At 51.9% G+C, this 27,444-nt stretch overlaps 1 protein-coding gene across 2 annotated transcripts in view; it reads left to right on the top strand.

Annotated features, from left to right (window-relative positions):
* The window catches only part of ZHX3 (zinc fingers and homeoboxes 3), a 63,920-nt gene extending 41,874 nt beyond the window's left edge, over window positions 1–22,046 (top strand). For both annotated transcript variants that reach the window (XM_068987054.1, XM_068987053.1), the window contains exons 2-3: window positions 13,941–16,913; window positions 19,107–22,046. In XM_068987054.1, coding sequence (XP_068843155.1) covers window positions 14,090–16,913; window positions 19,107–19,117 — 2,835 coding nt within the window. In that variant the 5' untranslated portion in view covers window positions 13,941–14,089 and the 3' untranslated portion in view covers window positions 19,118–22,046. The remainder of the gene's footprint in view (window positions 1–13,940; window positions 16,914–19,106) is intronic.
* The last annotated feature ends 5,398 nt before the right edge of the window (window positions 22,047–27,444 follow it).

Here is a 27,444-nt window from a genome sequence, read left to right as displayed (position 1 = left end):
GAATATGTTTAGGAGTAGGTATTATATTTAGTTGTGGATGACGTGTCCTCATGCACCACCACAGAACTGAAACCAAAAGATCATCTGTACTAATCAGAAATTCGAAGGGTAAAGGAGCTCTGCGTGGTGTCTGACCCTGGTCACATATTCCTTTCCTTTTTTTGGCTGTTCTGGGTCTTTGTTGCGGTACATGGGCTACTCTGTAACTACTGTTGTCAACTTTCTAGTTCACAGTGCAGGCTGCGTTGCCCTTTGGCATGTAGGGTCTTAGTTTCTCGACCAGGGATCGAACCTGTACCCCCTGCATTGGCAGGTAGGTTCTTAACCACTGGACCTCCAGGGAAGTCCCCCAGTCACGTAATCTTCAAAGCTCTCTGGCCCAACTCCACCAGCCACTCACTTGTTCACCTGCTGCTCTTTGTAACAACTCACATAGTTAAGGAAACGGGCTACATTTTCCATTCATATACTTCTTGTTGTTGCTGTTGTTCAGTCGCTAAGTTGTCTGACTCTTTGCAACCCCGTGAACTGCAGCATTCCAGGTTTCCTGTCCTTCACTATCTCCCAGAGTTTGCTCAAACTCATGGCCACTGACGTGGGACCGCTGACATCAGTCTGCAGTGTAGGCCAAGCCTGGGAGAGGGGCGAGGAACAGCGCCCCTCCCAGGGGAGAGCCGGAGAGCTCAGTGTAGAGGAGTGTTTAGTCCTGAGAGGCTCAGACATGCCCACTAGGCCTGCAAGCTGTTTAGCCTGCCGTCTCTGTCCCACACTGGGTAAATTCAATTTAAACAAAGCCAATGTAATTCTGAAATAAAACCATATCCAGGGCAAACCATTTACTATTTTGCTTTTTTGAATTTTTACTTTTAAATTTAATAAAGTAATTTATTTTTTGAACTTGAGACAACATGTGGGCTTCAAGTGCGTTTTCATGTAACATGACTGACTTTGGACGGTGCAGGTTCTGACAAGTTGCCTTTCAAGGTAGCCTCTGTTGGTCCCCACCCTCCCTCTCTCCCCACCTCCTCATCCCCTGGGTCCCCATCCCGCTTTCCGTAGTTTCTCTGTGGGTTCGAGAAGGTTTGGGCAGAGAGCAGAGTCTTTTCACTGGGTCACTAGCCTTGCACAGCCTCCCTGAAGTGCTGATGACCAAGCCAGCTCAGTCTAGTCTCCAACCGAGAAAGGGACCTTCCAGTCTCGGCACACGTTGGCTTTGGCTTTTGATAGGAAGCTTCCAGGTTCAAACCTGTCTTGGTTGATGGCAGCACCACCCTTCCAGTGGCTTAGGGCAAACACCCTGGACTCATCCTTGAAACCTGTGGATGCGATTCCTTCACGTGCTCCATCCAGTCCCTTAGGAAACCTTGTCAGCTCTGCTGTCAGAAGGTCCCAGGCTCCAGACACTTCTCTTCCCGTCCGTCTCTAGCCATCCTGGCCCAGGCTGTTGTCGTCTCCTGCCTGGATCACTGCCATCCCCTCTTGACAGGCTTCCTGCTCCTCCTCTTGTTTTTCCTGCAGTCTGTTCTCGACACGGTCAGCAGCTGCGTCCTGTGGGACACACGTCAGACCTCGTCAGCCCTCCGCTCCTAGCCCCCGCCACCCCGGGGGCTGCCCAACTCAGAGCAGCCCAGGTTGTCACCATGGCCCGCACCGTCTGCTGCTCACCTCTTGGGCCCCGTCCTCTCCTGCTCACCCCCGCCTGCTCCCGCTCAGCTGTCCTGAACAAACAGGCACATTGCCACCTCCAGGTCCTTGCAGCAGCCCATGCCTCTGCCTGGGACGCTCTTCAACTGCAGGATGGCTCACTGCCTCACCTCTGAGTCCCTGCTCCAGTGTCACCGCTTAGAAGAGCCATCCAGCCCCCATGTTTAAAACCGCGGCCTTCCATCACCTCCCCAGCCACGACGCTCCTCGTCCCGCTTCCTTGCTTTGCTTTTCTCCGTTGCACTTACTGCTCTCTCTCACTGTCTCTCAGCACTGGAGACGTGCCGTCCCACTGCCTTCGGTCATCCATTAGGTGGTTTTTATTTTTATTTTATTTTTTGCTTTTTTTGGCTGTGTTGGGTCTTCACTGTGGCGTGCGGGTTTTCTCCAGTTCGGGCGTGCTGGAGGCTTCTCTTGTTGCGGAGCACAAGCTCTGGAGCATGCAGGCTCCGTAGTTGTTCCATCCAGGCTCTCTAGTTGCCACGTGGCATTAGTTTTCCTGTGGCATGTGGGATCTTAGTTCCCCGACCAGGGATTGAACTCACATTCCCCTACATGGGAAGGCAGATTCTTAACCACTGGACCACTGAGGAAGTCCTGCTCTTACTATTCTTTAACACACAGTTTCACTTATTTATTTGGTCTATTGTCTCCTCCCTAAACGAGAATGTGAACTCCAGGGTGGCAGAAAATTTTGTATCTCTTTTTTTGTCTTTTGTTCTATTCTAGCATATTCTGGCATCTAGGACAGTGCCTGGCACAGGGTGTAGGTACTTAGTAAACAGTTCTAAAATGAGTTAACTTTCTTTTCTGTATCAAACTTGTTCCTCTAAGTCTCTCAGACCTAAAGGGGAAAAGTCCAGTGTTGTATTTTGATACTGGTACTGGGTGTGAATTAAATCCAAGAGCACGTCTCCATATTGTTCTAGGGAATCTCACAGTGTAAACGGTCTGGCATTGCTGGGTCACAGCTTTTATGGAAGGATAAAGTATGATGCATGAAACTCCAGTAAGAAAAGTGATAAATACATCATGACTCCATCTGGAGAAGTAGGTTTAGATTCAGGTGCCGCCCTTAAGAGAGCTCTAGAGAAATAGGAGCACTCTCAGAGAAGAGCAGTTGAGACAATGCCAGACGTTCCAGCCATGACCCCACGTGCAGGAATGAGAGTGCTTGGCTTGGGTGGGAAAAGATTCTTGGGGAACCGGATTCCTTCTTGCAAATATGGGAGAAGGTGTCATGCAGATGATTAATAAGGCTTCAGGTCATCTCCTGCTCCCCTCCACCCCCTCAAAAGCAGACCAGCTTTGGTGGAACCTGAACATTAGGAGGGAGGGTCTCCTGAGGAGGGAAAGGTATCAAAAATATAAGCATGGTGGTGGTGCTCAGCTGTGTCCGACTCGTGGCGACCCCATGGACTGTAGCCCACCAGGCTCCTCTGTCCATGGGATTCTCCAGGGAAGAAGACTGGGGTGGGCTGCCATTTCCTCCTCCAGGGGATCTTCCCAACTCAGGGATTGAGCTTGCATCTCTCTGTGTCTCCCTCATTGGCAGGCGGATTCTTTACCACTGTCACCACCTGGGAAGCCCAATATAAGCGTACATTTACAAAAATATAGATACATTCCTCAGAGGGAGCCCATCAAGTGAGGGTCCTGGAAACTTCATCTTCTTCAGCCTCCTGGGAAATCCACCACATTCAGTCTCCTATGCCAGCAAAACCAAGCTCCTTGGTCTCTCTCCAGACCATGTCCTCTCTTCCCTCCATGGCTTTTCATTAAGTTCTGTCTAGAACTCCCTTTTCTTAACATGTCTGCTTGGCAGTATCTACTCGACCTCCAGCCTCTGTTGAAAGGCTGCCCCTTCTCCGAGGCCTTACCCACGTCCTCTGGGAAGCTTAGCTGGTGGTAAACCTTCTCCTGCACCCTCACCGAGTCCCGTGCGTGCCTCCACTGCAACCCTTGGGTTATTGTTTGGTTTGTTTTGATTTGTTTGTCTGGCTTCGCTTATACTGTGTATCCGTCAGGATGGGTTGGATTATGCTGTAGTAACAAGCAACTCCAAAAACCTCAGCTACTTAAAACCACAAAAGTTATTTCTTGCTCATGTTACATGTACATTACAGATCAACTTTTGTTCTCCCTTTAGGACCCACGCTAACAGAATAGCTACGATCTGAAACATTTCCGAGTTGCCAGAGTAAGCAGTGAAGCAAAGCGTGTACTTTCTCCTAATGCTTTCCCCTGGAGATGACACATTTGCTTACATTTCACCGTTTACACCCAGCTGCAGGTGGGCAAGGGAAGCCAGTGTGTGCAGAAGGAAAGCACGCCCCAGATGGCTGGTGAAGAGCCTGAAGACTCCAGTAACTGAGTAGCTTCTGCAGTACAGCAATGACGTCTTTTTTAAAGTCCTTTTATACCCAGTACTGAGCACATAGTACTGAGCACATAGGAAGTCTTCAGCTATTTTTGAGTGAAAAATTAAACCTAGTGACTAAAACCCCCAGGAAGGTACTTTTGGGGGTGCTTGCTATAAGGAATCATTTCTAACATCTTTTCAAACCCCGTAGATGCGGAGCTCCCCGTCTCTGGAGACAGTCAAGCCTGGGCCAGCCTAACCACCTTGTAGAACTGGGTGGTTAGCCATCCTAACCACAGAAGTGACACTTTCAAGATGATTCATGTAAAGTCGAACGATTGAAATACATGGTCTCTCGAGTCCAGTATTCTTGCCTGGTGAATCCCATGAACAGAGGAGCCTGGCAAGCTACAGTCCTTAGAGTTGCAAAGAGTCGGACACAGTTGTGCAACTGAGCACACAGCACAGGGTCCCTTTAATTCTGAGGCTGCTGTGTTTTTATTCTCATCACTCTTCTGAGCTTGAGAAAGAGTGAATTACTATTCACCATAGAGGTGACAACATCTGACTGGAGCAGGCTATTTCTATTGATGACATGACAGAAACAAGAACTGTTTGAAGGGGAAAAATGAGTAAAGAGTGCTGGCCCCAAGCCCTCCGCTGGGTGGTGATTCCTAAGTGTAGAAAGTACTGTGACCCACAGGTATCCAGAGAGGCCAGCCCTGGGCTTGACATGGCTTTGACACGTGAGGCCTTGGCTCAGAGACAGACTCCAGTCCTTTGTAACTCCTTTCTTTGTTTCAGCAGAAATCTGACAGTTCCAGCCAGCAGATCTGCTGGGCTGCCAGGGTCCTGCCCACACACGTTCCTGAGGCCAGACCATCTCCCTCATGTTCTTTTTGTTGTTGATTCCCGCTGACTAACCTCAGTCTAATCACTTGGCCCCACCGTAGCAGAGCTCTCTAGTCATGCTCCGGAGGAAGCAATCCCTCCCCTCTTCTCACACTCTAAAAATGTTATACATGTGAAGGCTCATGAATGCCTCGTCAAGTTATTTATCTCAAAAAATAACACCATCCAACAAATTCCGCTTGTAAAAATCTTTGAGCCCTCTAGGGCTCTTTGAAGGCTCAAAATTATGTAATTAATAATGTGGATAATGTAAAACTAATGAAAGGTAGTGAGTTAGTATTCAGAGTGAACGTGGCCTAAAAAAGAACAGAAAGTCAGAACATCGGGCTCATATATGAATCTGTCCCCTCCCATTTCTTGCCCAATAGCTCTCCGGTGCTCTGGTTGCAGGAATGATAATAACCGACTCTGGAGGCCACTGGGATGGACTGAGAGCGATGAACGCACTTTGCAGGCCACGAGCACTTGGCGATAGAGAAGTGACTTTCTTTCTAGCATAGCAGTAGCACCATCCGTGCAAACTGATCCATTTGTGTGCGGTATTATCTTACACTTCAGAAGTCTCTGGCAATGGAAGCCATTGATTTAATCCAGAGTTTATGGCAGTGGTTCACAGGTTCACAGTTCCAGCCACTGCTGTGACGGGGATCACCTGATTCGTGCCACACAGCGACTGAAAGGTTTGTCACTTACAGCCCAGACTGACTTCACATTGAGAACATGCTGGGTGTTTGGTTTTACTTTGCTTGCACATCTGGCCCCCATACAACTTTTTGACACTTCTAGCACGTGGGGCTCATTCAGTTTTGCAGCTATTCTGTGGGACTTCACACAAGTAGGTAATCTTTAGGATGCTTGTGATTAGGGTTAATTTCAAGGGTAAAAACTGCACTTCCAAGGACTCTGCCTCAATTAAATTGTGCCCTAATGGATTGCAGAGTGTCAAGGGTCCAACAGAATGACCACAGGCATTGATGACTGGAAACAGATATTTGAAAACAGTGAGTGGTCAGATCCCTTCCGTCTCTCTGACACAGGGAAATCCATGGCAGATGTAATTTATTGTTCCAGTTGAATGACTTAAGCAGGGCAAGTTTGCCTAGTAAATGATAAGGTAGTGACGCAAATTAGGGGCTCCATTTGACACGGCCTTGGGATCTGCGGGGGCATCAGGACCCCCTCCCTCAGCCCCTCTCTTGTGCCTCTTGTGCACGGGATGGTCATGTGACAGTGAAACCTCCTGGCTGGACATGAGCAGTTCACAGCCGTTCTGTGTGCTGGCGACCGTATTTGCAGAGTTTGCCGCTTACTGGCACCATTTATTTTATTTATTTTCATCCTTACTGCTACTTTTAAAATTAAAAGCAACATATGACTATACAAATTCAAACAATATAGAGGGCATAAAGTTTAAAAAAAGTAAATTCTCTTCTCCTTTCTGATAAAGGTATTACTGTTTAATGGATCAATATTTATCCATTGTTCTCCTGAATTCTTTTCATATTCAAGCAAATACAAGTCTAGATAGATTATTATACGATGAAATCATATATTTTATTATGTAGTATATTACATATTTTATTATTTAAATGTCTTAAGAGATATATTTACATCAGTACATATAGGTCTTAATCTAATAGCAGAAGTAAAACTGAAAAATTCACAAATATGAAGAAATTAAACAACACATTCTTGAACAACCGGTGGGTCAAGGGAGAAATCACAAGGGAAACTAGAAAATACCTTGAAGCAAGTGAAAACAAAAACACAACATAACAAAACTTTGATATGCAGCAAAAGCAGTACTACAAGAGACATTGATAGTGATAAATACTTTCATTAGAAGAAAGAAGAAAGAGGGGATTCCCTGTGGGCCCAGTGGTTAGGGTTTTGAGGTCCATTGCGGGGGGGTGGATTCAATCCCTGGTTGGGGAACTAAGATCCTTGAGTTGCATGGTGTGGTCAAAAAAAAACCCCACAAGATCTCAAATCAACAGCCTAACTTTATACCTCAAGGAACTAGAAAAAGAAGAACAAACTCAACCCAACTGCCTTGAAACCAGGTTTGGTGCAACCCCTATCAAAATCCCAATGACGTTTTCTTGCAGAAATAGAAAATAATTCTAAAACCCATCTGGAATCTCAAAGGACCCTGAATAGCCATGATAATCTCGAGAAAGAAAAACAGCTAGAAGCCTTGCACATCCTGATCTCAGACATATTACAAAGTGACAGCGATCAAAGCAGCATGGTGCTGGCGTGGAGACAGACAGAGACCTATGGAGAAGAATATACAGAACCCAGAAACAAACTCCGTCATACGTGGGCAAATGGTCTTCAGCAAGGACGCCGAGGGGGCATGTCACATGGCACCGCATGGGTGAACCTTGAGGACATTAAGTGAAAGAAGCCAGTCTCAGAAACACGAATTCTGCATAGTCCCACCTACACAGGGTGTCTACAGTTGTCAAACTCATAGAAGCAGAAAGTAGAATGATGGTTTTCAGGGGCTGAGGAGGGAGCAAGGGGACCCACTGTTGTTCAGTGAGTCTAGAGCTGCAGTTTTTCCAGGGTGAAAAGAGATCTGGAGACCCGCTGAACAACAGTGAGGGTGTGTTAATGATACTGTATACTTCAAAGTAGTTAAGACAGGAAATTTTATGTCATGTGTTTTTGTTTTGTTTTGTTTTTAACCACAAGAAGAAATTAGAGTATAACTCTATTAAAATGCTATTTTGGTTTCTCCCATTTAATTTAGCAATGATGTTAATTATTTTTAGAAATGTCCTAGTATTAAAACATCCTTGCAATCTTGGTATAAACCACAGCTTCCTCTGTGATAGATGATGAAGAGCCAATTTCCTTAATATGTAGAGAACTCTTAAAAATCTACAGAAAAAAACAGGCGAAAGTAATTTATCAAAAGTATCAACAACATGAAAAGATTTTCAGCCCTCGCTGTACAGAATGCAAGTTAAAACAATAGAGACCAGTTTTCATGTACGTATGAGCAGAGACTAGGAGTCGTGATGCCATGTGGCGACACTGAGGTCACGTCACTCTCTGCCGATGGGCGTGAAAGTCAGTACCACCTATGTGGAGGGCAGTGTTGTATTTTACTGACAATATTTTAAATGCTGCAGCAGGACTTCCCTGGTGGCCCACTGGTTGAGAATCTGCCTGACGATGCAGGGGACACACGTTCAGTCCCTGCTTCAGCAAGATCCCACATGCCACAGGGCAGCCAAGCCCCCTGAGCTAGAGCTAGAGCCTGTTCTTCACAGCAGGAGAAGCCACGGCAGCGAGAAGCCAACACACCACCCCTGGGGAGGAGCCCTGGAGAAAGCCTGTGCGCAACAGCACAGACTCAGCGCGGCCAAGAATAAAAGAGAGAAGCAATCAGCACCACAGCAGTTCTACTTCAGAGAACTTTAGAATTTCAGGTGCTTTCAAATGCACAAGAATATTCTCAGGGATAGCCATTGAACCATTATTTGTAAGAATTTAAAAAATTGGGGAAATGCAAAAGTCTGTTAAGAGGTAGATTGGTTAAGTAAATTTTGGTGGATGTATAAATTAGAACACTGCTTAAAAGAGTGAGATAAACGGTAGGTTCTGACATTAAAAGATGTTGAAACTACATCATTGTGGGAAGAAAAGAGAGGATCAGAACAAAATACAACTCCATTTTAGGTTTTTAACAACACTGCCTATAGTAGCTTATGCCTCTAAAAGATGTCTGAAATAATGGACAGTGGCTCTGTCTGGGGAAAACAGGGAGGATTTTCACTTTTCTTCATTATTTCTGAGAGAAACTTTGTCTCATAAATGTTCTTAAAAGAATATGAAGTGTAGGATATTCAAGACTACCCGAACCTGTCAAGCCATCCTCATTATGGAAGTCTTAGACTCATCCTTTCTTGTCTGCTTGAGCTTTCAGAACCATGAAGAGCATATTAACGTCACTGACTATGTTTCTGCAGCTCTGTCAGCTTCTCCCGTCACTCCTGTTTCTATCGGTGAATTGTGTGTCGCATGTCAAGGAGGGCCGAAGCCTGGCCCCCGTAACACTTGGAAAGCGTCTGCTGACAGTCGCCTTTTCAACATTCGAAATCTTTTGTTGAACTCCTATTGTCCTTCCAGTTCCTTCCTCAGAATTAAAACAACAGTGGAAAGTTCCTGACTTATCTATAAAGCTAAACACTTTAAGAATTTGATCTACAAACACTTTTTTTTTCTCCAGCCCCACAAATGTGATTATTTGCAGTGTTGAAGTACAGTGACTTAGCTGCAGCTTTGTTAGTTTAAGGAACTGAGCAATTCCTGGTTTCCAAAGACAGATTTTTGGGGGAAAGTTATGTATATTGAGTCTTATTTCCTCATTAAAGAAAAACAATGCATTTACAAGACAAACTTTCAAGACAGGGTGGAGAAAGGATTGTGCAAAGAATGATGATGAACCTGGGATTGTCATCTGGTGCTTGTCTGCAGATCTCTTTGGCAGCATAAAACTTCACATTTTTATCAGCTCACCTCACTCAGGGCTTGACTTGGCTAACAGTCTGTTTCCTCAGGGTAACTGCTGCCCCACATGTCCGGCAGGGTCCATGAGCCGCTTCTGGATGGGCTTTCTAGATAGGGCCTTACTCTTTCAATACCACTTTTATTGGATACCCTTGAAAAAGTATGACAAATAGACTCAGCCCCTCTTAGCTAAATGGGTGGTATTACTGAAAATAGCCGGATGATGTCATCCAGGTGGTAAGTATGTGGGAATTCACTGGAAAATGCTTTCAACTTTTTGTATGTTTGGCATTTTTCCTGATAAACATTGGGGGGAAGTACAGCTCGGGAAAGTCCTTCAGGCCTCCTTCCAGCAGTGTTGTGCTTGCTCGAGAGCTCGGTGCGTGCACTGGTGGAGGGCAGCCTCTGGAGCCCACGTGCCAGCCTCCTCTGCCTGCCAGCTGTGTGCCCTGCAGGCAGTTCCTGCACCGCTCTGAGCCGGGGTTTGCTGTGGGAGTGAAATGAGAGTGCGGGTTACAACGCTCTCTACCCACAGTCAACTCTCAGGGACCTTTGGCAATTGCTGTCCCCTCACCCCGCCCCCGCTCCTGCTGTTTAATCAGCTTCCTTCGTAACAGGTGACCGAGCCACTCAGAACAGTTGGCAGTGATGCTCTCCCGGATCGTTGATTTGGAAGACAGTTGGGGGGCTACCTTGAGACTGAATTGTTAATTCAGACATTAGGACCATCTCCTAAAATCAATTCCATTTCGTGTTTTCCCCTGCTTAGCCTTAGTAAATAAACACAAGGGACATACCGTAACTGCTTTCTGGAGCCCAGTCGCCATCACAAAGGTCAGTTCGGCCTGAGTGTCGGGGTCTGGGCTGGGCAGGCGGGCCTCCCGGTGGCCATGCTTGCTTCCTGAGCCGCCAGGTCTGCGGTTCTCGTCCCTTTGGTTCTCGTCCCTTTCTTGCCTTGACTGGTGCTCGCAGCCACTGCTTTCACCTTCCCCAGGGCAGTCGTGAGGAAGAGGAAGGCAGCTCAGGAAGTACCATGAATCAGCGAGGCCAGCTGCATGGATCTGGGATGTGACAGTGATGGCCCTCTTCTCCAGAACTGAGGGCTGTAACCTGCCGTCCTCCACTGTCTTGGGTTTTTTAAGTCCTTTCAGAGGTCTTCAGCGTATTCACAGTTTCATGCATCACCCCAAACAGAAACCTCATCCCCATTAGCGGTCAGTCAGTCCCTATTTTCCCCTCCCCTCCCCTCCCTGCCGGTGGCAAACACTATTCTACCTTCTGTCACTATGGAGGTGCCTATTCTGAGTGTTTCACACAGATGCAGCCATGTGCTACGTGGCATTGTGTGTCTGCCTTCATGATCTTTCTATCCGTGCTGTAGCCCACGTCAGTACTTCATGCCTTTTTATGGCTGAACACTAACGCGTCACATGGACAAAGCCTGGTGTGTTTATTCATTCACCTGTTGATGGCCATTGAGGTTGCTTCTACTTCAGGGCTATCATTAGGAATATTTGCGTGGACATATTTTCATTTCTATTTGGTATACCCCTAGGAGTGGAATTATTGGGCCTTATGGTAATTCTATATTTAATTTTCTGAGAAACTGCCCAACTATTTTCTCAAGTGCAGCAAAGGCTGCACCATTTCACCTTCCAGACAGTGATGCTGGAGGGCTCTAGTCTCCCCATTTCCTCACCTGTAGTGTTATCATCTGTCATTGTGATTATAGCCATCCTGGTGGAAGTAAATTGGCATCTCATTGTGGTTTTGATTTGTATTTCCCTAATCAAGATTGCTGGGAGAAATATCAATAACCTCAGATATGCAGATGATACCACCCTTATGGCAGAAAGTGAAGAGGAACTAAAAAGCCTCTTGATGAAAGTGAAAGAGTAGAGTGAAAAAGTTGGCTTAAAGTTCAACATTCAGAAAACGAAGATCATGGCATTTGGTCCCATCGCTTCATGGGAAATAGATGGGGAAACAGTGGAAACAGTGTCAGACTTTATTTTTGGGGGCTCCAAAATCACTGCAGATGGTGATTGCAGCCATGAAATTAAAAGACGCTTACTCCTTGGAAGGAAAGTTATGACCAACCTAGATAGCATATTAAAAAGCAGAGACATTACTTTGCCAACAAAGGTCCGTCTAGTCAAGGCTATGGTTTTTCCAGTAGTCATGTATGGATGTGAGAGTTGGACTGTGAAGAAGGCTGAGCGCTGAAGAATTGATGCTTTTGAACTGTGGTGTTGGAGAAGCCTCTTGAGAGTCCCATGGACTGCAAGGAGATCCAACCAGTCTATTCTAAAGATCAGTCCTAGGTGTTCTTTGGAAGGAATGATGCTAAAGCTGAAACTCCAGTACTTTGGCCACCTCATGCAAAGAGTTGACTCATTGGAAAAGACTCTGATGCTGGGAGGGATTGGGCGCAGGAGAAAGAGGGGATGACAGAGGATGAGATGGCTGGATGGCATCACCAACTCGATGGACATGAATCTGAGTGAACTCCGGGAGTTGGTGATGGACAGGGAGGCCAGGCGTGCTGCGATTCATGGGGTCACAAAGAGTCGGACACGACTGAGCGACTGAACTGAACTGAACTGCATGACTAATGATGTTGAGCAGTTTTTAAACAGTTCATTCATTGCTGGCTGTGCTGGGTTTCCGTTGCTCCAGGGGCTTTCTCTGGTTGCAACAGGAGGGGACTGCTCTTCAGCTGCGGTGCATGGGCCTCTCATCGAGGTGGCTTCTCTTGTTGCGGAGCCTGGGCTCTAGGGTGTGGGCTCCAGTAGTTGCCACATGTGGGCTCAGCAGTTTCGGCTTTTTGGCTGTAGAGAGTTGTGGTGCATGGGCTTAGCTGCCCCTCGGCATGTGGGATCTTCCCAGAGCAGGGATCAAAACCATGTCTCCTGCATCAGCAGGCGGATTCTTTACCACTGAGCCACCAGGGAAGCCCAAGTTCATTTTAAATATGCTTATTGTTCATTTGTAGGCCTGCTTTGGAGAAATGTCTATTCAAATTCTTTACCTATCTCTTAATTGGATTTTTGTCTTCTTCTTATTCAGTTATAAGCCCTTTTATCTGATATGATCTGCAAATATTTTCTCCCATTCTGTGGTTTGTCTTTTTCACTTTGTTGATGGCAGCCTTTAAGGCACAGAAAGTTATTTTAAAAAAGATGCATAACATTTCAGTGGAGGAAATGGTGACAAGTGGGTGCACTGGGCGTATGTTTATCCTTATCTCACACTAACTTTTTTTTTTTACTAGCAATTATTTTTTATCATCATGATCACCAGATCTTAAAGGAAAAAAAAAGTAGTTTGCTGTGTTTATTTATTAAGAACTTACATGGAGGTATTTTACCTTTTTTTTACACTTTTATATCAAATCTAAACACTGATGATAATATGATTCTGGCGTTAGAGTAACCGTTATTTTAGTCATTATCAGCATTGCAATTTGCTGAAAGAAAGGTAATGATGATTGTGGTAGTATGTTAATATCAATAATAGACATCACAGAAAGTTTTCTCCTGGCATCTCATGAAAGAATTAGTAGTACTTTACATGTAAATAAATCATCTCAGCTTTTGAAATAAATTTCAAATGGATCAAAGCTTTCAGGGTTGGTTTTTTTTTTTTAAAGAAACAATAAAGGCACCAGAAGAAATAAAAAGCAAGCCCAATACAAGGTCACAGGTCGCACGCACACCCAAGGTGAAGCCACTCAAGGGGCTTCTGCCCCAGGGAGAGAGGTACAGTCACGGGGCCACAAACTGCGTCTGTGCACTCTCTGACCCTCCGACCTTGGGCTTTACCTGAGCACCAGGAGTCCGGGGTACAGGCAGTAACTCTAAGGTTGTCCCTCTCCCGCAGCCTGGAGCCGGGGTGACAGGGCAGGGCAGGCCGGTCCCCAGAGCTCAGCCCCGGGCAGCAGTGCCCTCTCCCCAGGACACGCGCCGCCACGACGCGGCCTCTGGGCTTGGCGCCGGAGAGGCAGAGGCGGCGTCCTGCGCTCGTGTGGGAAGGCTATGAAAAGAAAACCCTTATTGGCCCAAACATTTAAACAAGAATTACACTAGGATCTTTTGTTCTCGCTCTGACATGGCCAGAATTCATTTGAAGGTCCAGAAGAGGATTATTTTTGTTGTTGTCGTTTTCAAATCTGAGTTATTTTATGCGAGCAAACAGAGGGAAACACAAAACAGAAACACATGGCTGAAGTCTGTCCCGTGGTGTCGGGGTGAACCACATCACTCTTCGGGGCACTGTTTTGTGCTTAAGGGGCTCCCGACTGGAATGTTCCATCCAAGTTGCTGTTGCCTTCCTCGGGAGAAGGCCCCGGTGACCGGAGGCAAGCAGCAGAGTGTCTGGGAGTCGGGGATACACACACAGCTCGGGAGAGCCTCACCTCTCTTTTTTTCCTCCCCAGGTTTAACAGGGAAAACCTGTTTTCTGGCAACAACTGAAGAAGCCCTCGGAAGCTGTTCCTTTGGGCCTCATGGAGCAGCTGGAAGCCGTGCTGTGAGACCCCCAGCGGGAGGAGCTGTCGCCCACTGATCCCTCAGCACGACCGTCGTCATGGCCAGCAAGAGGAAGTCCACCACCCCATGCATGATCCCTGTGAAGACCGTGGTGCTGCCCAGCTCCAGTGCCGAGGCCCCGCCCGCAGAGCCCGGGCCCGAGGGGCCCCCCCAGGAGCCGCCCCCGGAAGCGCCTGCCACCAGCACCGAGGCCACCCAGAGCGCCAGTGGTCCCGATGTCCCCTCGCTTGCCAACGGGCACCGGAGCACCTTGGACGGCTATGCGTATGCCTGTAAATACTGTGACTTCAGATCCCAGGACATAACCCAGTTTGTGGGACATCTGAGCTCAGAGCACACAGACTTTAACAAAGACCCAAGCTTTGTATGCACTGAATGCAGCTTTCTGGCAAAAACTCCCGAGGGGCTTTCTCTGCACAACGCCAAGTGTCACTCGGGGGAAGCCAGCTTTGTGTGGAATGTGGCCAAGCCAGACAATCACATGGTTGTGGAGCAGAGTGTCCCCGAGGGCACCAGCCCTCCTGACCTGTCAGGGGAGCCAAACGTGGAGGGGACGGATGGACAGGTGGAAATCATCATCACCAAGACCCCAATCATGAAGATAATGAAAGGCAAAGCTGAAGCCAAGAAGATCCACACGCTCAAGGAGAACGTGCCCAGCCAGCCCACCGGGGAGGCCTTACCAAACCCTCCAGCTGGGGACACGGAGGTGAAAGAGGGGGACCACGCCTTTGTCAACGGTGCGGCCCCCACCAGCCAGGCCTCAACCAACCCCGCGAAGCCCCCCCACTCAGCCAACGGGCCCCTGCTGGGGACGGTGCCAGTGCTGCCTGCGGGCATCGCCCAGCTCCTCTCCCTGCAGCAGCCACCCCCACAGGCCCAGCAGCCCCTGCCCACCGCCAGGTCCCTCCCCAAAGTGATGATCCCGCTGAGCAGCATTCCCACGTACAACACGGCCATGGACTCCAACAGCTTTCTGAAGAACTCCTTCCACAAGTTCCCCTACCCAACCAAAGCCGAGCTCTGCTATTTGACTGTGGTCACCAAGTACCCGGAGGAACAGCTCAAGATCTGGTTCACCGCCCAGAGGCTGAAGCAGGGCATCAGCTGGTCCCCGGAGGAGATTGAGGACGCTCGGAAAAAGATGTTCAACACTGTCATCCAGTCAGTGCCCCAGCCAACCATCACGGTCCTCAACACCCCCCTGGTTGCCAGCAGTGGCAACGTCCAGCACCTCATCCAAGCCGCTCTGCCCGGGCATGTGGTGGGGCAGCCGGAGGGCGCGGCGGGGGGACTTCTGGTCACTCAGCCTCTGATGGCCAATGGGCTGCAGGCCCCTAGCTCCTCTCTCCCCCTGGCAGTCACCTCTGTCCCCAAGCCGCCCGCTGTCGCACCCATTAACACCGTGTGTTCAAATACGACATCGGCCGTGAAGGTGGTAAATGCCGCCCAGTCGCTCCTCACAGCCTGCCCTAGCATCACCTCCCAAGCCTTCCTCGATGCCAGCATCTACAAGAACAAGAAGTCTCATGAACAGCTGTCAGCTCTGAAAGGGAGCTTCTGTCGGAACCAGTTCCCAGGGCAGAGCGAAGTGGAGCATCTGACCAAAGTGACAGGTCTCAGCACCCGGGAGGTGCGCAAGTGGTTCAGCGACCGCAGGTACCACTGCCGGAACCTCAAGGGCTCCAGGGCTGGACTGCCTGGAGAGCACGGCACCCTGCTCGTCGACCCTGTGCCCGAGGCACCCTTCTCCCCATCGTGCAAGGCCCCCGAGGTGACCTGCCTCCCCACAGCGGCCACCCTGGCCACCCCACCTTCTGCCAAGCGACAGTCCTGGCACCAGACCCCCGACTTCACACCAACCAAATACAAGGAGCGGGCCCCCGAGCAGCTCAGAGCCCTGGAGAGCAGTTTTGCACAAAACCCCCTTCCCCTGGATGAGGAGCTGGACCGCCTGAGGACTGAGACCAAAATGACCCGCAGGGAGATTGATGGCTGGTTTTCAGAGAGACGGAAAAAAGTGAGTGCCGAGGAGGCCAAGAAGGCCGAGGAGGGGGCTTCTCCAGGGGAGGAGGAGGCCGCTGAGACCGAGGGGGAGGAGGGCTTAGCCGGGGAAAATGGCTCCCCAGAAGCGCCCAGTGGCCACTTGCTGGCCGAACGCAAAGTCAGCCCCATCAAAATCAACCTCAAGAACCTGCGGGTGACAGAGGCCAACGGCAAGGGCGAGCTTGTGGGGCTGGGCGTCTGCGAGCCTGAGGACGAGGCGCCCGGCAAGCTGGCGGAGCAGCCACCGGGCAAGGCGGGCTGCAAGAAGACGGCCCAGCAGCGGCACCTGCTGCGGCAGCTCTTCGTGCAGACGCAGTGGCCCAGCACCCAGGACTACGACTCCATCATGGCCCAGACGGGCCTGCCGCGGCCCGAGGTGGTGCGCTGGTTTGGGGACAGCCGGTACGCCCTGAAGAACGGCCAGCTCAAGTGGTACGAAGACTACAAGAGGGGCAACTTCCCCCCCGGGCTGCTAATCATTGCGCCCGGCAGCCGGGAGCTGCTGCAGGACTACTACGTGACCCACAGGATGCTGTATGAGCAGGACCTGCAGAGCCTGTGCGATAAGACCCAGATGAGCGCCCAGCAGGTCAAGCAGTGGTTTGCCGAGAAGATGGGTGAGGAGACCCGGGCTGTGGCCGACACGGGCAGCGAGGGCCAGGGCCCCTGCGCCGGTGACCCTGCGGCCCTTCACAAAGGGCTGGGTGACGCCTATGTGGAGGTGTCTGAAAACAGTGAGTCGTGGGAGCCCAGCGCCCCTGAGGCCAGCGCAGAGCCCTTTGACACGCAGAGTCCCCAGGCTGGACCTCAGCTGGGTAAGGAGCCCCCCAGGACTGTGCCATCCTCTGAGGGTGCCAGGGCACTGGGTGGCGGGGAGCTGAGTCTAGGGCTGGGGTAGCTGCTATTTCTCAGGCTCTCTGACAGCAGGACCACCTTGTCTGGCTGCTTCCAGGGACACCAGGCAGCAGAACCCATTGGAGCATCTGTGATGAAGGGTTGACTATTGGGTCTGTTTCATTTTGCATTTGTTAAACATGTGCAGGGAGAGGAAGGAGCACAGAGAATCCACACTTCTCTAGTCATTTCTTAGCCAAAGGTGAGAATAAGTTAGAGCATCACCTGAGCCAGACAAGCTACCAGGCAGGAGACAAAATAGGCCTGTCTATTCCTGATGAGGAAATTCAACCCAAAGTGGGGAACAAAAGCAGAGGGAGCCTTTCACTGACCTTAGATACATGAAGTGCTTTTTTTTTAAAAGGGTGAAAAATCCTGTACCTTGCATTTCTGTATTTCTTCCTGATGTAGAGGACATGGAGACTCCTCTTCCGTCTTAGATATACAGAATCCAAAGCTTGAATTTGTTTCTCAGCTTCTCTGGATCAGGACACTAGTACTTGAAAGAAAGCTTTAGAAGGTTGTTTACTGAAGACAGTTTGACACCTCAGACACATCACATTATCCGGTGTTGGTTTTCTCAGGTGTTGACCCCTGAGTTCCTGGCCTCTCCCTCCTCTCCCCACCCTCCTCACAGGTGGCCTTGTCACAGGCTGGCCAGGAGCAAGGTGGTGTTCAGTCGCTCAGCCGTGTCCAACTCTTTGCGACCCCTTGGACTGTAGCACCCCAGGCTTCCCTGTCCTTCACCATCTCCCAGTTTGCTCAGACTTGTATCCATTGAGTCAGTGATGCCATCCAACCATCTCATCCTCTGTGGTGCCCTTCTCCTCCTGCCTTCAATCTTCTCCACAGTTGGCTTTTTGTATCAGGTGGCTGAAGTATTGGAGCTTTAGCCCTTCCAGTGAATATTGAGGGTTGACTTCCTTTGGGATTGACTGGTTTGGTCTCCTTGCTGTCCAAGGGACTCTGAAGAGTCTTCCCCAGCACAATTGGAAAGCATAGCTCTTCAGTGCTCAGCCTTTTTATGGTCCAGCTCTCTCATCTCTTTGTGGGAGGCTGTGGAAACCAAGGAAGTATCTGAATTCTCAGCTTCTGTAATTTGTGGGCTTTCAGAAGTTGGTTCCAGGCCTGGGTTTTTCTGGACGCGGCCTTGTTTTCTGCAGGCCCCCGTGAGTCTGGGGTCACCACGGCGGGTGTCATGGGCACCAGGGAACAGGCATGGGCCCACAGGCCTGGCTGCCTCAGGCACCTTCTCCAGCATGATGCCTGCCCACCCCTGGCTTTGGCTCTGCCAACAAAATGGCAGACTGTTGAGATGAGAACCCACTAATTTATTTAGGTTTTTTTTTTAATTGCTATTCCCCTGAATTACATTCTTATGGCTGGAAATAGCCTGGTAGTTGTTGTACAACGATTATGAAACGTGCTCAATGCCACCTAACTGTACATTTTAAAATGGTTGAAACAGTCGATTTTATGGTATGTGTATTTGACCACAATTAAAAATGATAACCTGGATTTGGGATAAATGGGTTTGAATCACCAGCCCTGGCTCCCCTCAGCAGGTAACTCCAACTGTGAGTGAAGAGCTGGTGTCCTGGGTGAGTCAGAGCAGGGGTGGCCAGGCTGGCCGTGCCTTCGTAGCATCGTCCTCTTCTGGCCGAGACAGGCACCCAGGGGGACAGGGAGGGCTGGTCTCTCTGTAGCTGGTTCCTCTGAGCCATCCTCAACACTGCCCCCCCTCACCTCCCGCAAGCATCCTGGGTGAGGGTCTCTGCAGTCGCTCCCTGCCCCACAACAGATGAAGGCATCAGTGGGACACATGTCAGGAAGCAGCCCTGCCGAGTGAGCGGTGGAAGGGGAGGCGATGCGTGGCAAGGGTTTATGGCCCGAAAGTCAGGCTCCCAGCCCAGCCTCAGGCCTAGGTTTGCCGAAGGGAGGCTCCAGGCCCTGCTAGGTGCGGCCAGCATCCTGTCCTCTGCCCCATCTTCCTTCGGGCTGGAGGGCAGGGAGGCTGGTGGGCAGGCCGAGCTTCTGGATGAAGTCCCCGATGTGGGAGGGCGGGCCGTTCTGGTGCTTCACGTGGAGGTGACAGGCCTGTGTTTTCTCCTCAGAAACAGACTGAACGGGAACTGATGGCTGTGAAGGACCGGCCACCCTTGGGAGGCTGCCGCCGCTCGGAAGGGCCCAGTCCCTCTCTGCTGCCGCAGGCCGAGGCCACACCAGCCCCTGGCCTGCACAGGCCTCCATGCAGCCAACCCTGCCACCACCCAGCCCGCCACCGCCCGCGAGCGGGGAGACGCATCTGCCAGTTCTCCTGCCCACAATGTAGGACTTCTCCTTTGCCTTCCAGTGAATAAATAGTTCAGATTTCATATTCATAGACACAGAATCAAGTTTTTAACATATAAATCTGCCTATACACGTTTAGTAAAACGTCAGATTGCAGACACTTTTATTACATAGAAACTCTGGTTAGCAGTCCATGGTCTCTTACATCATCTCTGGAAACGCCCCGTGTCTGCTCTCTGAAGATCGCTGGGCCACGCGTGCCTACACCTTCCACGGTCGGGCTGGGGTCACCACATCTGCAACCGCGGGCCTCCTTTGTGGTCCTCGAGGAAGGCAGTGCCTTTGAAGAGACCTTGGTCCTTTCAGCGGTGACCCGCAAACCGCACAGTGGGCTCGCCTCGACTCCTGGGATGATCACTGCAGAGCCTGTGTTCCCGGCAGTTTAATAAACAGAGCGGATATGTGGTTAGTGTCTGATGCTCACACTCTCGTAAGCTGTTACAGCAGTTCTGCTTTTTCATAGAGTTTGACTCATGGACCATAACTCTTCAGTGATCAGATCGACTAAAGAAACACCGGTCAAGCCTGATGTCCTGACCTATGTGCCGCTTTTTTTTCAGTCTAGACATCTTTAGAGAGGAAAAATGACAAGAGAAACAGGGATGGGCGATGGGAGTGAAGGCCACAGCCGCTGGGGGCCTTCCACAGCCCTGTCGATACTCACTCCACAGCCGCCTCTGGTTTGGGAAGGAAGACCCAGGCTCAACCTGTCAGAGCAAGAACTGGCGGGGCTCGGGGACCTCTCGGAACCATCAGAGCCGGGGTGGTCCTCAGCACAGAGACCTGTGTGTGGGGTTCCCGACAAAGTCCGAGTCCTGGCCCCACACCTGGGGCCTGGCTGGTGTGCTGGACTTGGCTGGACAGGTCTTTGTGAGGTTTTTAAAGTTCTGTATTTATATCCCCGAACTTGGAAACACGATCTCTATGTTAGCCGAACCATCATACCCGCTTTTTTAATTGAGAAAAGTCACAGGAAGAGGTGCCTCTGTAACCCTGAGAAACTTGCTTACAAAGCTGTGCTCAGCAGTAAATCCCTGTATCCCCAAGACCAGCCGCTCTGCAAGCAGCAGGTAAAGAGTGAAGCTCCCAGAAACCCCCTGCTGGGCTGGGTCCTCCTCCTGGGCCCAGGCCAGTAGGCAGCATCAGGAGACCCCAGAGGGATGGCAGGGGCTGTGGTGAGAAATACTAGGGGTATTTCTCCACGGCCCTCCTCCCCACCTGCCCCCCAGAACCAGGCCAGGCAGGCACCGCATGGGCGTGGCTCCCAGCATGGAGGTGGTGCTCGCCCCTTCTGCCTCCGGGAGAGGCTTTTCTGTGGAAACCAAAAGCCCCAGAGCCACTGTTCCTCCCGTCTTCTCCCACTTGCCCGTCCCATGAGGGACCACCTCTCCTTTGATAAACAGGTCGCATGTGAGGGCTTGGCGTGCTCTGCAACCTGTTTCTGTGTCCTTTTCATGTTGGGTGTGAAGCTACTTAGCCCCAAAGCCTCTGTGGAGAATTGCCAAGAATGGCAAGTGGTTGCCTTCTATCAGAGAACAGACGCCTAGAACTTTTCCTGTAGTGTTTATGTACATGCAGATTAATTCACATATACCCATATGCAGTGGATGCTCAGTTGATGCTTTCCTGGTGACGTGTACACCTGGCGTGCACACGAGACCGTGGTGGCACGTGGGTGCTGGGGGTGGGCGGGGCCGCCGTGCGAAGCCAGCTCCAATGGCTGCGTCCCAGAGCCCTGTGTGCCCCAGCCGAGGGCTGTCTCTTCAGAGAGGATCTTCTTTTTTCTTCTTTTGTATTCACATGTCATTTACAACCCAAACAGCAAAGCACAGAAAATAAATCACATGGTGGACAAGTTCATGCAGGACACAGTGACCCTGCCTCAGCACCAGCTGGTCCTTAAAAGGTGGGAAAGTCACAGTGCTACCTGCGGGCAGGTCTTCTCACAGACGCGGGCCCTGCCCGACCTCCCCCCGACCCAAGCGGTGAGACCACCCAAGCTGGCCAGACCCTCCTTCCTGTGCTCTTGGATCTGAGTGACTTAGGTGGGGGCTCGGCTGCATTGCTTAAGGGAGACAGAGATAGTTGGGTCATCGAATGGGTGTCTGAAGATACCTGGGGCCCTGGGGGCAAAAGCAGGAACACAGCCAACTGGGCAGAGACGCACCCATGGCAGCCAGAGCCGGGGTGCAGAGGGAGGGCCCCGTGGCCAGGCGGGTCACCGCGGGTTTGCACCCCAGCAGAGGGTAGACTGTGATGTCGCCTCTGGTAGGAGGCAGTCTCTGGGCTGCAGAGTTCAGGGAAGTAGGCTGGGGCTAGTCTCTCCTGAAGAAAAGCCCATTTTTGTAAGGTGACTAATCTCTCCCCTCTTCTCTGTCTGCACTTGGACTCGTCAGAGATGGTGAACCATGTCAGTGTTTCTTGTTGCCTGTCTTGTACATGTTTGGTTTATTGTATTTTTTACACGGGGTTGTAGATCCAGTTTGAACAGGTGAGACCAGATTGCCATTCTGATAGAGGAAACCTGGATTTATGCTACATATACTTTCATACTTTGATTATGGATTTTAGTTCTTGACTATTGAGCTTTTTGATTTGGAAAGTGGGCTCTCTTTGTCGGGAGCCCTGGGGTCCTGAAGTGGAAAGCCAGGTTGGGGCACTCGTGGCACCTGGGGAGGGTGGCCCTGTGTGACCCAAGCTCCTTTCAAGGCTGACTGTTGGGAGCACAGGTGGGAGGTGGGCGAGGGTGGGTGGCGTAGATGGCACCTGCAGGCACTCACGGGCTGGGAGGCCTTGCCACCTGAAGGCCCACGTGTTGTCCGGGCCAAGACACAGATGCCGTGGGCTCTGTCCAGCTCAGTCTGTGGTCTCGTGGCAGGTCCTGTGTCCCCTCCCTGCGTGCCAGGCTGCCTTCTGCAGAGGCACAGCGTCAGCCGTTGTGTGCACATCTTTGCTGACAGCTCCCTGCTTCTGCTGCCCTGTCCCGGGCCCTGCTGCCTCATCTCCCTGTTCTCTTCTCGGACCAAATTCCTCCAGCTGGAGCGGCTTTTGTCCATTCAAAGATTGCAGCCCAAGTGGATAAATGCACTTTGCAGGAGAGACAAGCCAGCCAAGGAAAAAATCATAAAACCTGGAGTTTGGGCTCCTCCTAAAGCTCCTTCCCCCCTTTTCTATGCTTAGACTCACCCGGGGTGCCGGTCTTACCTTTTGTGTGATGACTAAACTGTGCAAGGCTCAGCTGTGTGCTAGAGAAAAGGCCTCTGGACGCGGGCAGCCCTTGCAGGCCGAAGCCAGCAGCTGCCCTGGTCAGGAGAGTCGCGGGCTGTGTCCTCTTCTCAGCCACTGGTCCCCCGTCCTGTGCTCCCACACCCGCTGCCTTTGCTTCTGTTCCCAGGAGCACAGACCCTCCCCACCCGCCTGCCCATGCCTGGGGGCTAGAGGGCATCTGCATGCACAGAAGCACCAACACCGGGAAACGTGGGGTGAGCAGGGCCCCCTCTCTCCTCAACAGTCCCCTCCCCAAGCAGGGCTTCAGTCTGGGGTCCCCCCCGTGCCTTTCCTGGCTCCATTAATAACAGCCGGGCCGGGTGACACGGGCTGGGGTGGCTACAGGCGACCTCGCGACAGACGGAACGGATGTGGAGTGGAGGATGAAGTGATTGTGTAGCATGGAGCTTGCTGCCCGGCTCTAGGTCTAGGTGAACCCACGGGCCTCGTGTGCAATTCGTTTCTGCTGGAATCTGTGTCCCCAGCTCTGGTCACACTTGGGGGCAGGGAGGTGAGGGCAGACGCAGCTTCCCCTCAGGGCTGACCTGGCATCTGGGTGGGAGGAGGAGCAGAGGAGCGCTTGCTTGGAGAGGACAGGCCGCCTGCTCTTAAACCTGTGACCAGCATGCAAACCTGGCCTCCTCTGCACAGAGGCCCTGGCCAGCACCAGACTGGAGCCCGATAGTGGGAGCCCGCGTGGGGCAGAGGCCAGAGCAGGTGGGCGCCTGGCGCTGGCGGCTCTGCGGATGAGGGTGGGCCTGGCTCCAGCTCTCCCAGGTGCTGAGTCCTACCTGGGTTGCTGGACGCGGGGCATCAGTGCAGCCCCTCCCCTGCTGTCCTCGCCCGGCCAAGCCTCTCTGGCTGTGTCTCCTGGCAGGCAGGTTCTTGCGGGTAGTCTGGGCGTTTACCTGGAGAGTGCGTCTTCCTCCAGGAGTCCGCTCTGCCCCCCTGGGCAGGGGAGGTGCGAAGCATCTCTCAGCTGAGGCTAATTTACGATGTCTGTCCCTCCCCTTGGTGAGGGGACGGTCTGAAGGCCCCCATGTGACTGGAGCGGGAGGTGGACAGTCCAGGAGTCACAGAGGACAGGAAGCTGCAGGCCCACAGTCTGGTCCTTCCCGGTCAGGACCCTTTCAGGGTGCCTGCTTGTCCTGCGATTCGTGTTCGGGGACGCTGTCCCTCACCCTGGGTCCTGCCCCACCAGCTCTCCCGTCCAGTTTGCTGCCCCTGTGGCCTGGAGAGCCAGCGCCCCCCTGGGTGGATGCGGCCTGGTCGCAGGCTGTAGGGTGATGCTGAGGGGAGAGGGGGTCACCCCTGAGCAGTGGGTTCCTGCCCAGCTCCCCAGCACCACTTTGTTCAGTGTGTCCAGGGGGCCGGACTGTGCCATCGTTGTTGGAGACTCCCTCATCCCTGTCTGCGCAGTCGACTGAAAGTGCACTGAGCGCAGCCTCTGTGCCAGGCCAGAGGTTGCCAGAGGCGAGCAGGGTCTGTCTGCCTCTCTGGTGGCTGGTTTTCTGCCGCCCACTCACGGGCTGGTCTTCAGCACAGACCTTTTGTTCCCTGAGGGCGGGCGAGGGCGGCTGCGGGAGGAAGGCCGGGAGGGCAGGGGCAGCTGGCTGGAGGTGCGCTTCCTGCCCCGGAGCCGCCGCAGCAGCCATCATCTTGGTGCTAAGAGGCCACTGCCCTATTCTGTCCGTCCAGGGCCCTCCTCCTCCGGCGAGGGAGGCACAGGCCCACGTGGGCTGTCACCAGGCCTGGCGGAAGCGCAGTCCTCACCCCAGGAAGGTGTTTTTAACAGAAAGTTGGAACTTGCCTTTGGACGGCGGCTGTGCTGGGCCAGGAGGAGGGGGCTGCCCTCTGGGCTGAGTCTCCAGGCCTCACAAGGTCCCCTGTGGGGATGCTGCTATTTCTAAGATGCAAATTGCACATTTCCTAGATTTTGTATCTGTGGATTTGGATAAGGGAGGGGAACAGGGCCAAACTGCTTGTACAATTTGAAATGGGCCGAAATGGTACTTTAAATCTTTTGATTGCTCCTAAATAAAAATGTAAATACATTTCAAACCTGTGGACTGTTTTGTGGGGGAATCAGAAAAAAAGCTGAGAACACTGACATCTCTGGACTTACTCTGTAGGCAAGACCAGCAACTCGGAGGGACGAGCAGTGCAGTTTCCCTCGGGCGCTCCGGGTAAGTTCCAGCTCGCCATGTCCAGCCGGCTGGGTCACTAGATAAAGGACTGCAGCACCCATGGGCTGATGCTAAACAGAGGGAAACTGAGTCAGACCTAGAGCTGTCAGGCATCCAGTGAGAAGACACTTCCTGGAGGAGAATACTGAGAAACTTGTCATTTGCTAAGGAGAGGTTGGCAAATGAGCCTAAAGCCCTGGGGCCTTGAAGGAACAGGATTAAAGCCCAGCCTCTAATGTTCACAGTGATTGAATCTCACGGGGGATCCTAAAGGCCTGTGCCAAAAGGAAAAAAGGACCCTTGAAAAAGCCCCAGGGGCAGAGAGATAGGGATCCCAGGTGGATCCCAGGTCCTGGTCCTGACCTGGCCCTTCTGGAGGTGACCTAAGTAGGGAAGGAACTTCGTGTGGAATCTAAAAGTCTTCGGGAGGAAGACCAGCTGAGTGTAGAACCTGAACAGCCGACCCACGGTGGCTGCAGGCTCGGCCGTTCATGTGGACGGAGTAGACAGCAGGGGTGGCCAGGGGTCACTGCGGGTGTCCTGAGGCAGCTGCAGAGGCCTCCAGCAGGGAACAGAACCCCAGTCAGGCCCCGGAAGGGCCACTGAGGGCCCTCGGGCTGAGACCAGACTTATCAGTTTAACTGATGTGACCTTGTTTTGTTCTACGAGCTCCTTTGGTGCAGTGACCTAATGCCACTTAAGAGTTGTTTTTCCCCCAAGAACTGAAATGGTGGGAGGGGATGAGCTCAAGCTGAAAGGCCAGTGAGTGTCCAGCCCCAGGCCCAGCCTTGGGCAATGATGTTCAGGATGTGCCTGGTCAGGAGGGAGGCCCTGCCCTCAGCACCAAGACCACAGATCCTTGTCAAGGGTGGTGTCCCTGGCTGAGGTCAGAAACCACTCAGGCCTCCTCCTGGCAGGAAAGGTGGGGGTGGGGGGGCAGGGGTCGGGGGTTGCTCTGGATGCAGAAAGCCCCTGCTCTTGCAGTCGGTGCTGTGTGTGAGCAGGTGGAGAAGCAGGCTACTCCCCACTGCAGGCCAGGACACTTCCACCCGAAGTGAGGGCCTCCCCCACAGCCCCCACACCCATGCTGGGCCTCCTGGTCACTCAACCATTGTCAGGTCTGGAGGAATTCGGGTTAAGCTCAATCTGTGAATCTGCGCGAATCTGCTGCCAAGTTTTCTGCTAGGAAGAAGGCTCAAGAAACTTACAGGGAAGGGCGAAGGCAGGTGTCTCCTCCAGTCAGTGGGGCCGCCCAACAGCAGAGCCAGTGAAAGAGCAGGCCCGCTGGGTAAAATCGAAGTGGGCAGGCCCGTGACAGCGCGCCCGGGCCCCAGCCCAGGTCCCCCCCCCCACCCCCCTCCACCTTCCACCGCTGGTCAGCAAAGCTCGCTCCTGCCTGTGAGAATCTGGGAACACACGGGTCAGGAAGACTGCGTTAATCCCTGCCTACCACCTTCTTGTCCGAGGGGGAAGACATCCTCCTCCGAGTCAGACCATGAAGCGCCAAGAAAGCCGAGGCGACAGTGAGAACCTGAGCAGGGCTTTTGGCTACATCTAGTTCAGGGACAACAGGAAGGATCTCAAACTGCGATCCCAGTTCTCCAAGTGGGTGGTGCTCAGAGGGGCCTGCAATGGACCAGGACTGGCCCCAAATCTGAGAACTTGGGAAATGCATGTCTTGGTCCGACTTGTCATATAGGAAAGGGATACTCTGAACTGTCAACTCTATAAAAAACCTGTCTTGAGCTCGTCTTCAAAACCTTGGGCCTCTCCAAAGCCAGGGACCATACTTGCATACCTACATACTTGCACACACCAGGGCCGTATGTCACATGATGACCATTTTAAGAACCAACTGATTACACTTACCTGTGTCTCTTCAATGATCACCCTCAGGCTTCCTGGGCTGGCATATTACGCCCATCCCCACCCATGCATCCAACAGGGAGGCAGCTCTCTTCTCTGTACAGCATCATTCTTGATCCACCAGCACAGACCACTACAAAAACAGCCACAGGAAGGGAAGAGCAGGGCCCTTTAAACCATATTCTAGGCACAAAGACTTTGGCCCCAAGCTCTAGAGGCAACCCGAGTATATCCCAGAAACCTACACTTGAATGCTGCGTGGGCCTTGTTTTTAAAGCAGCGGTTTCTGTGGAACTGAGAAGGGACTCTGGCTGCTTGCAGGCGGGCAGCACTCTACGCTGCCTCACGCTCGGCACGTGAGCTGGGGGAGAGGGTGGCCTCACACCGCGCTGCAGCTCAGAGGGAAGGTCTGCTGGACCTGGGAAGTAAAAAACCTCCTCACCTGCTTCTATTGCAGAATAACCACCAGGCAAGCAGCCCTGGTTAACACGTCTCCGGAGAGGAGCAGGTGTTCCCGCGCCTCAGAAAGAACTCAAAAGTTACAGGAAAAAAGACATGAGAATAACTTTGTGTGGCAGTTAGATCTTAAGCGGGCAGCGTAGTGAACGACCAGCCTCAAGCCTGGGTTCGGCGGCAGGTTGGCGCGAGCTCAGGGCTGGCTGTTCTGAGGCACCTTCGTGCCCACAGGTTGGGTCTCTGGCCCCTGTCCTTAGAAGTGGGGCTGCGCCCCTCCAGCCTTCCACACCTGCCCTGGATCTCTCCACCAGCCAGGCAGAACCTG

The sequence above is a fragment of the Capricornis sumatraensis genome, chromosome 15 (assembly GCF_032405125.1).
Source record: "Capricornis sumatraensis isolate serow.1 chromosome 15, serow.2, whole genome shotgun sequence".
NCBI lineage: Eukaryota > Metazoa > Chordata > Mammalia > Artiodactyla > Bovidae > Capricornis > Capricornis sumatraensis.
Note: the sequence above shows the minus strand (reverse complement) of the source record. Positions and strands in the feature narration are given on the sequence as shown.